This window comes from Ursus maritimus, unplaced genomic scaffold (assembly GCF_017311325.1).
Source record: "Ursus maritimus isolate PB19 unplaced genomic scaffold, ASM1731132v1 scaffold_6, whole genome shotgun sequence".
Classification (NCBI taxonomy): domain Eukaryota; kingdom Metazoa; phylum Chordata; class Mammalia; order Carnivora; family Ursidae; genus Ursus; species Ursus maritimus.
Genome location: NW_024426774.1, coordinates 15525082 through 15536954, shown reverse-complemented (window position 1 = coordinate 15536954; position 11873 = coordinate 15525082). Strand labels below are relative to the sequence as shown.

The following is an 11873-nucleotide window of genomic DNA, read 5'->3' as shown; positions in this document are numbered from 1 at the left end:
AAGTTCAAAAAACAGAACTGACCTTAGGAAAATGATCCAGCTCAACATCACCAATCATGGGAGACAATGGCATCACATGGCCCCTGATTGATCACCTGCGTCGAACCCCGAGAATTCAGTAGACAAATACCAGCCGAGGAGCGACGTGCAGAACTGGTGTGGACCCCTCGAAGATGTCAGCGTCACGGAGGACGGAAAAGCCTGGGCACCGTAGAATGAAGGGGACTAAATGCACAGGACAGTTAAATACAATGCATGACCCTCAATTCGATTCTTGACTGGGAGGAGAGGGGAGCAGTTGTACATAAAAACCATTATTGGTCAAGTGAACATGCTGGACTATGATCGTATGTTAGGTGAGAGTGAGGTGTCCGTGTCCCATTTCCTGAGTATGACCACTGCATTGTGGTGAAGAAGGACAAGGCTTCTAAGAAAGCGCACCCCAAAGTATTTGGAGTGAAGTGTCATGGCGTCTGCCAGGAACGCGTCAGTGTGTCAGGAAAAACGCAGAGAAAGAAAGGAGAAGGCAAATGGCAGTGTTAACAACTGTCCAGCTTCTTTGCCCCGTACGCTCTCCCTCTCTGGGGCTGAACGGCTCACCCCCTCGCTGCTGGGAGGATGGAGTCGCTGCTCAGTCCTCCCTGGGACTTGTGGTGACTGGAGAGAGCAGCCTCACCCAGGTCAGACCCCTCCTGCGGTGGCCCACAACCGGAGGCTGGTCTGGTCAACGGGAGGGTATCAAGTCCTGCCTCCTCCTCTCAATTCAGGGGGCCTCCAGAGGGTTATGTGAGCTCCCCCTGCCCAGATTGGGCCTCTGCTCTGACCCAGGCCCTCAGCCCCCGCTGTCCAGCCCTGCCTCCTCCCCTGGTCGTCTGTGGGTTCCATCTCGAAAACCCAGTGTGAGTCCAGGTGAAGGACGCACACCGGTGGTATGAACCGACCACTTCTCTGTGAGTTTGAAACTTTCTCAAAATAAAAACTTAGGGGAAAAAAGAAGTTAAAGACGAACGGGATAATACGTATCAGAAAAGGTTAGGATCTTTCGTTTATAAAGCATTCTTACCAATCAGTAAGAAAAACACGAACAGCCCAATTTTTAACACACGCAAAGGAAATAAACAGGAGCGTTAGAAAGAAACATTCTGAGACCAACACACTGGTGAAAATATGTTTAACCTCACTAGGAATCAAATACATGTCCTTCTAAAACAAGAAATACCACTTTTCCCTTAACAAATTCGAGAGGATTTAAGGAAATGAATCCAGGGCTGGAGCGGGTTTGGGGAGGAGCTCTGTGCCCAGCCTCCTGGGGAATGTCTGGTGGTGGTTATCAAAGCCACTGAAAATTTCGTGTCCCTGTGCGTGCACCCAAGTTCTCCAGACTTCGGCAGTCCCTTTCCTTTAGCATCCAAACAGCAAGGCTGGTTTTGCTGTGCCCCAGGCAGTGGGGAGTGTCCTGGAAGAGCATCACAGAGCGGAACGGATTCGCGGCTGCCCCGGAATGCCACCATCCCAGCAGCGTCCTTCTCCACCTGGCTGGGGTGCCCCCCGTCTCTCCCAGAGCTCAGAAGTTGCCGACAAGCAACTCCCCAAAATGTCCATTACTTTTTAATGCAAAAAGGTTAAGCTCTTGGTCTTACTGCTCTTCTCCCCATCTCCTGAGACCTTCCTTGACTCAACAAAGGACACAAAGACTCACCAAAGTGGTTTTTGACACATTAGCACTTTTCTCCCACACGGCCTCCTGGTGTATCTAGCACAAACAGCTAGGTAGCCTTGAAAAGATCACCCCTCACTCTCCAGCCACACACCCCACCTTTCCATCATGCATCCGTAGCTTAAGGCCTGGACAGGTAAGTTATCCTAGATCGGCACCTGGCGTCCTAAGTAAAGATTGAAAATGATGGTTCGGGAAGTAATTTAACATGGAAAAATGCTTACAGGGTGATACAGGAAAAAGCAAGTTACAAAACAGTACATCCAGTAAGATTTTGTATCGTTTAAAATAAATATATGGGTATAGAACAAATGTCAAGAGGGAGGAACAACAAAATGTTCACAGTTGTTGCGTCTGGTGTAGAACGAGTGGTGGATTCCATGTCATTTTTGTACTATCCACATTGTCTGTATTTGTTCTGCAGTGAGGGTTCTAGGGGATCCCCCACTTGCCTCCTCTCCTTCAGAATCTCGCTTCTGGTGAAGCACGCCTCACTCACAGCCCCACCTTGTCCGTTCCAGACTGAGGCCCACGCTGACTCCGGCCTCGGCTTCCTAGGACAGTATTGGTCATCACACCGCCGTCCCCATCCTGAAATACTCTTCCCTTTGTTCATTCTGGGAGCGCACTCACTTCTTCTTCAGGGTAAGTATAAACTCCTGGGTGTGGCACACAAGGCCCCACGTGGTGCCTGCAGCCTCCTGACCTAGCTACCCTTGGCACCCGTCCTCCAGAGCCCCGAGGACACTGTGCTGTCTGGAGGCACGCAGGCGTTGCACTGCTGGCTAGGATGCACTTTATGTCTTCTCTCCCCCCTCCTCCTCCGCCTCAAGCTCCCCTACCCCCTACTAATGGTTTTTAGTTCCAGCCTTATAAGTGCTTTACAGCGGTACCAACACGGAAGCCGTTGCAGAAAACCCCACTTAGAGTGGTCTAAGCACTTGTGCAAGAAGTCTTGACACATCTCAAGAAAGAGTCTAGGGCTTGTATGATAGTTCATGAGCCATCAGGCCCCCAGCCTCTTCCATCTTTAATGAGTGGGCCCCAAATTCATGCTGTGCTTCATAGCCACAAGATGGCTGCTGCCTCTCCAGCATCCCATCTCCTTTCCAGGCAGAAGACAGGCAAGAAACGAAGAGTTTTCTTCTAATGAGGTAAATCATCCTCAGGAACTTCTGGATGTGTGGCCGGAATTGTCACACGCGCCCTCCTAACTGCAAGGGAGGCTGGGGGGTGGGGGAGTGCTTTATCTTTCCAGCCTCCGTGGCAGTGAACGTTAAAGAGGCAGAGCTGTGAATGGCTCTGGGGTAGCTAACCTACGGTGCTTACCACACATTTCCTCTCATCCCAGTCATCTTTAATCTTAAGCAATGCTGTGAATTATGTGCATTTCATCAGTAAGAAAACCCGAAGCTCAGAGATAACATTCATGTCTTTCATGACCCAGGTCTGGCACCACCTCCTCCGGGAAGAGTTCCTTGTATGCCCCAGCCCCAGGAGGAGTTAGTTGTATGCCCTTCCCTGTGCATCTCGGGCCTGCATCTGTGTTGACAGATCTCCAGCCGTTCCTGATGATGTGTGAGCCCCACCGAGGAAGCCTGTGTCTGCTGCATCCTCACAGCCTGGCAGCGTCACAGGCTCAGAGCTGTGGCTGGGAGCGTTTGCTGAGTAACCGGGGAGGTGGCGGCCCTGCTCCACTTGGGATGCCTAGACCCTGAGAGTGCTGAAGCATCACTTCAGAGGACAGGGACAAATCAGCAGATCCCCGGGAGACCCACCCCACCAGGAACAAGGGCTGTTAGTGCACGATGCCGCCAGAGCTCAGATCGGATTCCCGGGCTGCGGGCTGCGCAGCCCTGGGGCCCAGTGACTTCCCCGGAGTAGGGGGAAACTGACGCCTGGAGCATTCCTCCAGGGTGCTGCGAAGGGAAATTATGAGCTCCTCCGCAATGTGGTTTCCATTACTGTCGCTTCAGCCATGGCAGGGGCTCCCTGAGTCAGGCAGGAAGCAGAAAATATCAGATTTAGATCCCACATTCCGTGCATTGTATACAATTATCCACTGGAGCCACGGAGGGGCAAGCAGGACCCACAGAGGCAGAAAATGGGATTGCTCTCAGGGATGGGGTGGCTCTGTCATGGGGAGCCAGTCGTGTTCTTGGCAGGCACCGGGAGCCCCAAGTGCCCTAGCACTTGCACTCAGGAGCCCTGGGGCCAGGGGTGAGTTTCACCTGCCTGCAAGGCATGGGTGACAGGCAAGCTACCAGTTGCGGCAACAAGGGGGAGTCCCGTTCTTCACAACCCCCCACCTGTGCTCTGGGGATATAAGTGCTTCCCTAGATCCTCCTGGGCTGTGTCCATGGGCTCAATGGAGGCTCGGCCCCAGGCGGCTTCAGCAGCTTCCAACCCAGGATCCTGACATCAGGGGCTCCAGGCCCACAGGGCTGAGTGTCCTGTTCACCGGGTAGCGTGAGCCGCCACAGGGCCCGGAACAAAGCCCCAGCTCAGTAGATATTATTGAATGAATGAATGAGTACATGCATGAATGCGTGAAAAGGCCATGAGAGAAAGCAGGGAGCAGCTTTGTGATGGAGTCTGACTAGCGGCAGAAGCCAAGCAGAATCTGTCTTTTTAGTTGCTAAACATTAGGGCAGACATATTAACTAAATGTCACTCTCTGCCTGCCCTGACCCAGCCTACAGGTGGTCACAGCTGGAGAGTTTGTTGAGAAGGACTGGGCGGTGGGGGTGGGGGAGGGAGGCTGGTTCTTTGGAAAATGCAGGGGAGCAGAAGCCTTGCCTCCTCTTCCCAGAGGGCGGGGAGCAGCGTGGGAGAGGGGTGTCATTAGGAAGGAACGGTACCTGGAGAGAGGGGTCTGCACACCGAGAAAGAGGGACAGTGTTAGCAGCTCTGTGAGAGGGAAACTTTGGGGCAACAAAGACTCTCTCCTTGACCAAACTTTAGGCTCCTCTGATCCTTCTTCTCCAATCAGCCTTGACCTTGACCCGACTCTCCCTCTGCAGCCTGCAGGGATGCCCCAGTCTTAGCAAGAATCCCATTAAGTCAGCTGAGAGACAATTGCCCCCCACTATCCCCCCCCCACCCCCAGGGGGAATCTGATCACCTTCCACATCTGATCAAGTTCTCCACCTGCACCTTTGATATCTAAGCCCTGGCCTCCTTCAGCAAGAATCCCGCTAGGTCGTTTGAGCAAGAACCCTCCCTCTGCTGTCTCCTCCAGACCCTTGGGCATCGATCCCCATGTGCCCTTGCTCTACTGAGCTGGGCCTGAGGCCCCTGCTGTGAGAGTCCGGGGTGGATTGCAGGAGTCTCAGGAAGTCTTCGTGGGGTTTTAAAAAGAGAACAATATCTCTTTAGCAGGGGAGAGGAAAGAACCTTTCAGAAGCTTTTGTTGAGAAGGCCCAGTTGGCCTCTTTCAGGAGAGCCACTAGAAGGCCCTGGAGTCGTCAGCTGCTGCTTCTTTGGACAACGCCCCACAAACGGGTCTAATTGATCTTGTTTGCTGGGTCATAGGTTACCTCATTTGACCCTCCTCTGAGCATCCCCAGGGCCATGACCACTGGCTGCCTTGTTTCCCAACACTCTCCCCAAGGCAGGGGAGCCAAGTAATTTACCGTCTGAACCGGGACACTGGGCACTCTCCTAAGAGGGAACCGGGCGCTGTCGCTGCCAGGACAACTGGCGCACACCAGGCCTTGCGGTTACCAGCAAGCCTCTTCCGTTTATCCTTGCGTGCCTCTGGCCGCTGGGTTGGCTCAGGACACTGGTCTGGGCCTGCGGCGGGGGGGCGGGGGGCGGCGGGCAGGCAGGGGGCAGGGGGCGTGGCCTAGCTGGACCCGGGCCTCCGACAGTGGAGCCGGCGCAGGGCAGTCGGTGCGTGGTCAGTGCGCAAAGTCCCAGAAAGGCCGGAAATTCACAGCGGCCGCTGGCTGAGGTCGGTGGCCACCAGGGGGCGGGCGGGGGCCGGGGCCGGAGCCGGAGCCGGAGCCGGGGCGGGCCGAGCGCGCGGGGCGGGGACGCGACGACGCCAGCGCCAGCGGGTCCCGTGACCGTGCGCCCCGCCCGGAGCCGCCGCAGTCATGCAGTCCCCGGCGGTGCTCGTCACCTCCAGGTGAGCCAGACCCCCGTGCCCGGCGCCGCGTTTCGGGCAGCGTAGACTCCGGGTGCGCGCGAACAAGCGGGATGCGCCCCAGTCGGAGGAGCAGGCGGAGGCGTCCGGCCTGGTGGGCCCGCGGCCCGGCCTCGCCACCGCCCTGGCGGGTTGTCTGGGGTCGGCCCGTCTACCGTCCTGCAGGAGAGGTGGGCGCACTGAGTGTCCCCGTTTTACAGATGGGGAAAACTGAGGCCCTTGAAAGGGTAACGAACTCGTCGCGTACCCAGTGGAAGCCGGGATTGGCTGGTCCCGCAGGCGGGCGGAGGGAGGGGGGTCTCCTCTCCCCTTTGCCGACGTGCGTTCATTTCTTCTTAGCCCGAAAATACAGTTTATGCCTCCTTTCAGTGCTCACTGTGTACCAGGCCCGGTGCATGGCACTGGGGACGGGGGTGAATCAGAAAAGGCTCAGCCCTGCAGGGCACACGGAATGAACACAGACCTGCGGGGGCCAGATCTTGGGGCAGGGGGCGGGTAGTAGGTTCAGGTTGCCATGGGAGCACAGTGCAACGGCGGAACCCGGCTTCTAGGAGTGGGCGAATGAGGCCGCGTCCCTCAGGAAGAGTAGGCGGGAGCCAGGTGAAGGGAGAGAAGAGGTGGAGCCGCTCACGGAGGTCGCGCATGGGCAGGACAAGTTACAGCAGAGGCCTGGGCGGCCGAAGGTGCAGTGTGAGCGCACCCTGACCCACTCCTGGAGGACCCAGGGCACATGGATCCTGGGAAGGATGGGAGGCACATGCTTTGACTCTTTCTAGAGTGACTCACTTAAGGTATTTTCACAGACACCACCCTCATTCCCCCTGCACAGAATCTTGGTCTAAGACGCCGGTTTATTGCATAAATGAACGCATATTTCCCAGCCCAGCTGTTTTGCCAGCTATAACCTGAACTCCCCTGTGACCTCACGTCTAGAAAAATGTGATATTGTAAGGAAACCCTGATGCCACAACCTACGTGCTATCCTCTGCATGACACAGTGAGGTCACAGGCTGTGTCTTCATGGGCACAAGAGGTGTACCTGGTGCTCCCCAAGTCACCCCTCCCTGAGCCTGTTTCCTGCTGTGCAGAAAGGTTTGAGGTTGGCAGGTATGAATAGCGCCAGCGGCAGACACCCCTCTCAGCCACAAGCAGATGGGCTGTGACTTTGGTGCCGGGTGTTTGGGAAGGGGTCGGTGGCTTCCCTCCCTGCCCCAGCCCGGCAGGGCCTGCTCGCAGTCCTGGGTGCTGGTGATGAAGGCCCGGTGGGTGGTGCTCGCCCCTTCCTGCTGGCAGGCACCGGCGAACCCAAGCAGCTGCCCACAGGGGGGGTCCCAGTGCTTGAGACCAGCCACGAGGGCAGGCTGTTCACAGTCGGGCCCCGTTCGGCTTTCCAGCTCAGCCGCCACCGCCTGTCACCGCATGCGTTCCTGCAGCAGCTACTGACCGGGAGCCTGCTCTGTGCCGAGGACCGGTTCAGAGTCTAGGGCACAGCAGTGAACAAAATGAAGGCCATGTCCTGGAGCTTTAGTGGGGACAGCTGGACAGTAGGGAAAGGGATGGTGTGTCAGGGATGGTAAACGGTGTGAAGGAAAATAAAACGGTAGGAGAAAAACAGATAGGAAGAGTGAGTGCTGTTTTGTCCAGGAGTGTCGTTCTGATAGAGTGGCAGTTGAGCAGATTCTGACAAGCTCCCTGAGGGAGAGAGCCGTGAGGATATCTTGAACAAGACCATACGAAGCAGAGAGGACAGCAGAGCCAATGTCCTGGGGCAGGGGCGGGGGTGGATGGTGCTTGGGTGCCAGCAAGGAGGCCAGCATGGCTGGAGTGGAGTGGGCCTGGGGGAGTGTTGGGGGAGGCAGTAAAGAGCTGTGGGTTTGGGAGCAGGGGGACAGTGGGAGGGTGAGGGCGGGGGAAGACTTGCAAAAGCATGCCTGAGGAGATGGCCACAAGTAGGAGCCAACCAGCATGTCCCCAGTGGTGGGGGAGGCTCAGGGGTTTCTCTGATTGCTGCCCTTCTCAGTGAAAAAAGAAACAGGGCTGTCGGGGAAGAACAGGCATTGGGGGTTTCTCGGGGGTTGTTGAGAGAGGCGGTGTTGACTCCGTGTCCTGCTGCTCAGCGGATGGTCCCAGGAGCCCCAGGGTGGCATCAGCATCACCTGGGAGCTGGCTGGAAATGCAGACTCTCAGGCCCCGCCCCGACCTGTGGAACCCACATCTGCATATTGACAGCTTGCTCAGGTGACTCGGGTGCACCTGAGGTTCGAGAAGCTTGGTGGAAGGCATAGCTGGCCAGACCAAGCTCGTGAGCCAAATCGTGCCCACTTCTTGCTTTTGTAAATAAGAGTTTACGTATCATCTATGGCCGCTGTCCTGCCGCATGGCTGAGTTGAGTCGTTGTGGCAGAGAGCGTATGTCCTGCAAAGCCTAAAATGTTTATTATCTGGCCTTTCGTGGCAGAAGTTTACGTGGGGTCCAGGGGCGTGGGAGAGTGAGTGAGTCAGGCTCAGGTGCTCAAGTGCATTGGTCAGCTGGAGGAGTTGTCAACATGAAGATAGTGGGGTACCCCCCACCCAGGGCTTCTGATTCAGTGGCCTGAATTTCCCAGGTGACACCAATGCGGCAGGGACCATACTTGGAGAGCCCGGGTCTAGACCAGGGGAGGGGTGCCAGGCCCCGGCTGCAGCTGGCAGGTTGTGGCCGTGAATTTCAGGCTGGCCCGGGGGCATGTCCGAGCGTTTGTCCCCATCCCAGGCAGCTGCTGGGCGCCGGTACAAAGGAGGCAGAGAACTGGAGGATTTGGGAGGGGGCGGGAGATCTGGGCCTGAAGCAGTGATTGCAGCAGTGGCACCCCAGGGCCTCCCAGCTGACGAGGCGTGACAGGAGGGACAGCGGAAGGCATTGGGATGGTGGACTGCAGGTCTCAGGTGGTCAGTGCGGGGTACTAAGGGAGAGGTGAGCCCAGCCATAGGAGGTGCCTGCCAGCGGGGAGGCCAGGGGCTCCTTCACACCTGCTTTTCGCGGCCAAGAGACCCCCTCCTCTGCACTTCTGCCCTCCTGTGCTGCATTGCCAGAATGATCCCAATCCCTACCTCCCTGCACCCTGGAAGAGGCAGCGCGGGCTCTGGGGCAACGGCCTGGGTGTGAACCCTCCGGCTCCAGCTCTGACCTGCGGAGACCCAGGCAGGTGACTCCCTTGTGCCTCTGTCCCTCTCTTTAAATGGGTCTCAGCCGTTGTGTCCCTCGTAGGACCGCGAGAGCCCGAGTGACTCAGGTGAGGTGCCGAGAGCCTGCAGCAGTGCCGGCCGCTGCCAGGCTGACCTTTAGTGGGCTCCGCGCTCCCGCGCTCGGCACAGAACACGCGCGCACTGTGCGCCAAGCCGGGAGCGGCACCAGCTCGCTCAGCATGAGGCCAAGCATGCTCATTCGGTTACTGGCCCAAGGAAGGGAGGGCTGATAGGTTAGTTGCGTCTTTCCATCTCACAGAGGTACATTCGGTGTCGCCTGGGCTTCCCTCAGTCATCGGTCCTTCTGACGGTGTGCCCTGCGTCCCATGAGGATGTCTGCGCGTGCGGAGGTCCGTAGGGCCAGTGCATGTGTGCACACTTGTCATGCAGGTGTATGGCTCTTGTCCCTGGTGGGTGACAGACGGCATCACCATGCGGACCATGTCGCATGCCTGGTATGGAGGTGGGAGAAATCCACGTGGAAGGAGTCCTGGTGGACGGCATGTCTTTGAGGGATTGGGACATGCGTCCAGAGAGGTTTCCAGGCCCTGCCCTGGTTCAGTTTTAGCCCAGAAGTGCCCTTCTCCTCAGAGCACCCCTTTGCCTGTGTTCTGGAAGTCCTGCCCAGCCTGTACCAGGTCTCGACCTTGGTGATGCGGGGTCCTGTGCTAGGTCTGTGTGACGTGTACTTGTACGCACGGGTCTGCATGGCCTCCTTACAGAGGATGAGGATGCAGTTACAATTTTTTTTATCACTTCAGAAAATACGTTTCATGACTTGTTTGCCCCCCATGCAATTCAGTATATTTGTGTAGCGTTGACAGATTTCCAAGAGCTGTGCTGTTTTGCTGAGCACCCTCTCAAAGCGTCATGCAGCAGCCTTGTCAGTGCCTTGTGGGGCCCTGAGGCTAATGAGGACCCTGCATCCAGGGCCCTTCCCATCCTACCCGCCCTGGGCAGGTTCCGTTGTAGCTCTGCTGCCCTCCGGTTCACTGAAGAGCTGAGTCTCCATCCAGGTTCCTGGCAACGTGTCACAGACTGCTTGTGCGCAAAGAGCCAGGCACTTTCCTTGGTGGGAATAGAGCTCCCAGATGCCATCCCTCTGAATCCTGCGGGGGCTCGAGTGTGGAACACACCTCTTTGTTAGGGATCTTCCACGAGCCCCGTCTCTTCTGTGCCCACTTGTTTTCCTGCTGGGGACGGCCCTTTGGGAGCAGCCCAGGGGCTGCTGTGTGGTGGGGCAGGTGGCCTGAAGCAGTGACCTCTGAGGACAGCCCGCAGAGTAGCCCCCCACCCAGACCTGCAGGGCCCCCCTGCCCCCCACTGAGGTCCTGTCTGCGTGTCGCTCGAAAAGCCTGCTGACTGGAACCTGAGCTTCCTTTGCCTTCTCTCCCTTTGGCAGGCGAGTTCAGAATGTCCACACGGGCCTCGACCTGACCGTGCCCCAGCACCAGGAGGTGCGGGGCAAGATGATGTCAGGCCACGTGGAGTACCAGATCCTGGTGGTTACCCGGCTGGCTGCATTCAAGTCGGCTAAGCACAGGCCCGAGGATGTCGTCCAGTTCTTGGTGAGCTGGGGGCTCTGTCAGGATGCTCCTGAGGGGGCCCAGGGACCAGAGGGCCAGGCTCACAGACACACCCGCCACTGGGGTATGAGCAGCACCAGGGAGCGGGCGCTTCTCTAGCCAGCACTCACTCAGGGCCTGAGAGTGCCAGAAGGTGTCGGAAGGGCACAAGGGTATCCCAGGCAGAGGGCACAGCCGAAGTGGAGGCTAGCCACGGGGTTGTGTGTGGGGAGCTGCGTGCAGTGGAGTATTACCCTGGAGGAGGCGGGAGACGAGGGGCAGAGTCCAGGTCGTGGGGGGCTTGTAGGGAGCCTGACTGTCTTGTAGCCAAGGAGGCATTTGAAGTAGGGGAGTGACTCACTGGCCTCTATGGTGGGGAGCGGAGTTGGACTGGAAAGAACCGGGCAAGGGCAGGGGGCCCCGTGACGAGGCCAGTGATGCCCCAGGGGAGGGCTGGAGGCAGGCCAGCAGTGCTTGGTGTGAGGGGGAGGCAGAGAGTTGTAAAATATCTCCAGGGTAACGTGCATATCGTCTGCTGACCGACTGTCTGCACCAGAAGTAAGGAGCGGAGGGGCAGGTCTCAGGGGACGTGTGGAGCGTGAAGTGTCTGCCTGATGGACACAGGAGGATGAATCCATGAGGCCGGAGCGAGGGACCGGTCAGGCCTAGGAGGCAGGTGTGGCAGGCGTCAGCTTGGAGGTGACGTTAAAAGTCTGGGAGTGAATGAGGTTGCCCAGAGAATGGACATGGAGGGCGGAGGGAAGGGCTTAGGAGGGAACCCCAGAGACCCAGCAGCCCAGGGACAGTCACGGAGAGGGAGGAGCCTCTGAGACCAAGGGAAGAGAAGGGGGCATCGTGGAGTCACCGGAGCTAAGGGAAGAGAGAGCTTCAAAATAAAGGTGAAAGGAGCAAGAGTCCTGTGGTATAGACGGAATCAGTAGCTACAGGTTTGCACATGGTTCATTCTGAATCTCCTGGCAGCCCAGGCAGAAAGGGAAACAGTGCGTGACCTCGCTCCGGTACCCCAGTAGCAGAGACGTCTCCTTCTCAGAGATAAAAATGCAGGCACGGGTCTTTCCTCGAGGGCGAGTTGACACGTGTGAAGCGTCCAAAAGCATGCTGTCTTTCCCGTGCTACGTCAGCTTTTGGTGAGAATCAAGGTCTGATGTTAGGTGATGGTTCTGGTCCTGCTCGGCTGTGAGTGGTGGTGGGGTTCG

At 57.4% G+C, this 11873-nt stretch overlaps 1 protein-coding gene across 1 annotated transcript in view; it reads left to right on the top strand.

The window, feature by feature from the left end:
* Window positions 1-5767: 5767 nt before the first annotated feature.
* HS1BP3 (HCLS1 binding protein 3) overlaps window positions 5768-11873 on the top strand; it is a 29253-nt gene continuing 23147 nt past the window's right edge. Inside the window, exons 1-2 of the mRNA XM_040622933.1 lie at window positions 5768-5849; window positions 10494-10659. Coding sequence (XP_040478867.1) covers window positions 5818-5849; window positions 10494-10659 — 198 coding nt within the window. The 5' untranslated portion in view covers window positions 5768-5817. The remainder of the gene's footprint in view (window positions 5850-10493; window positions 10660-11873) is intronic.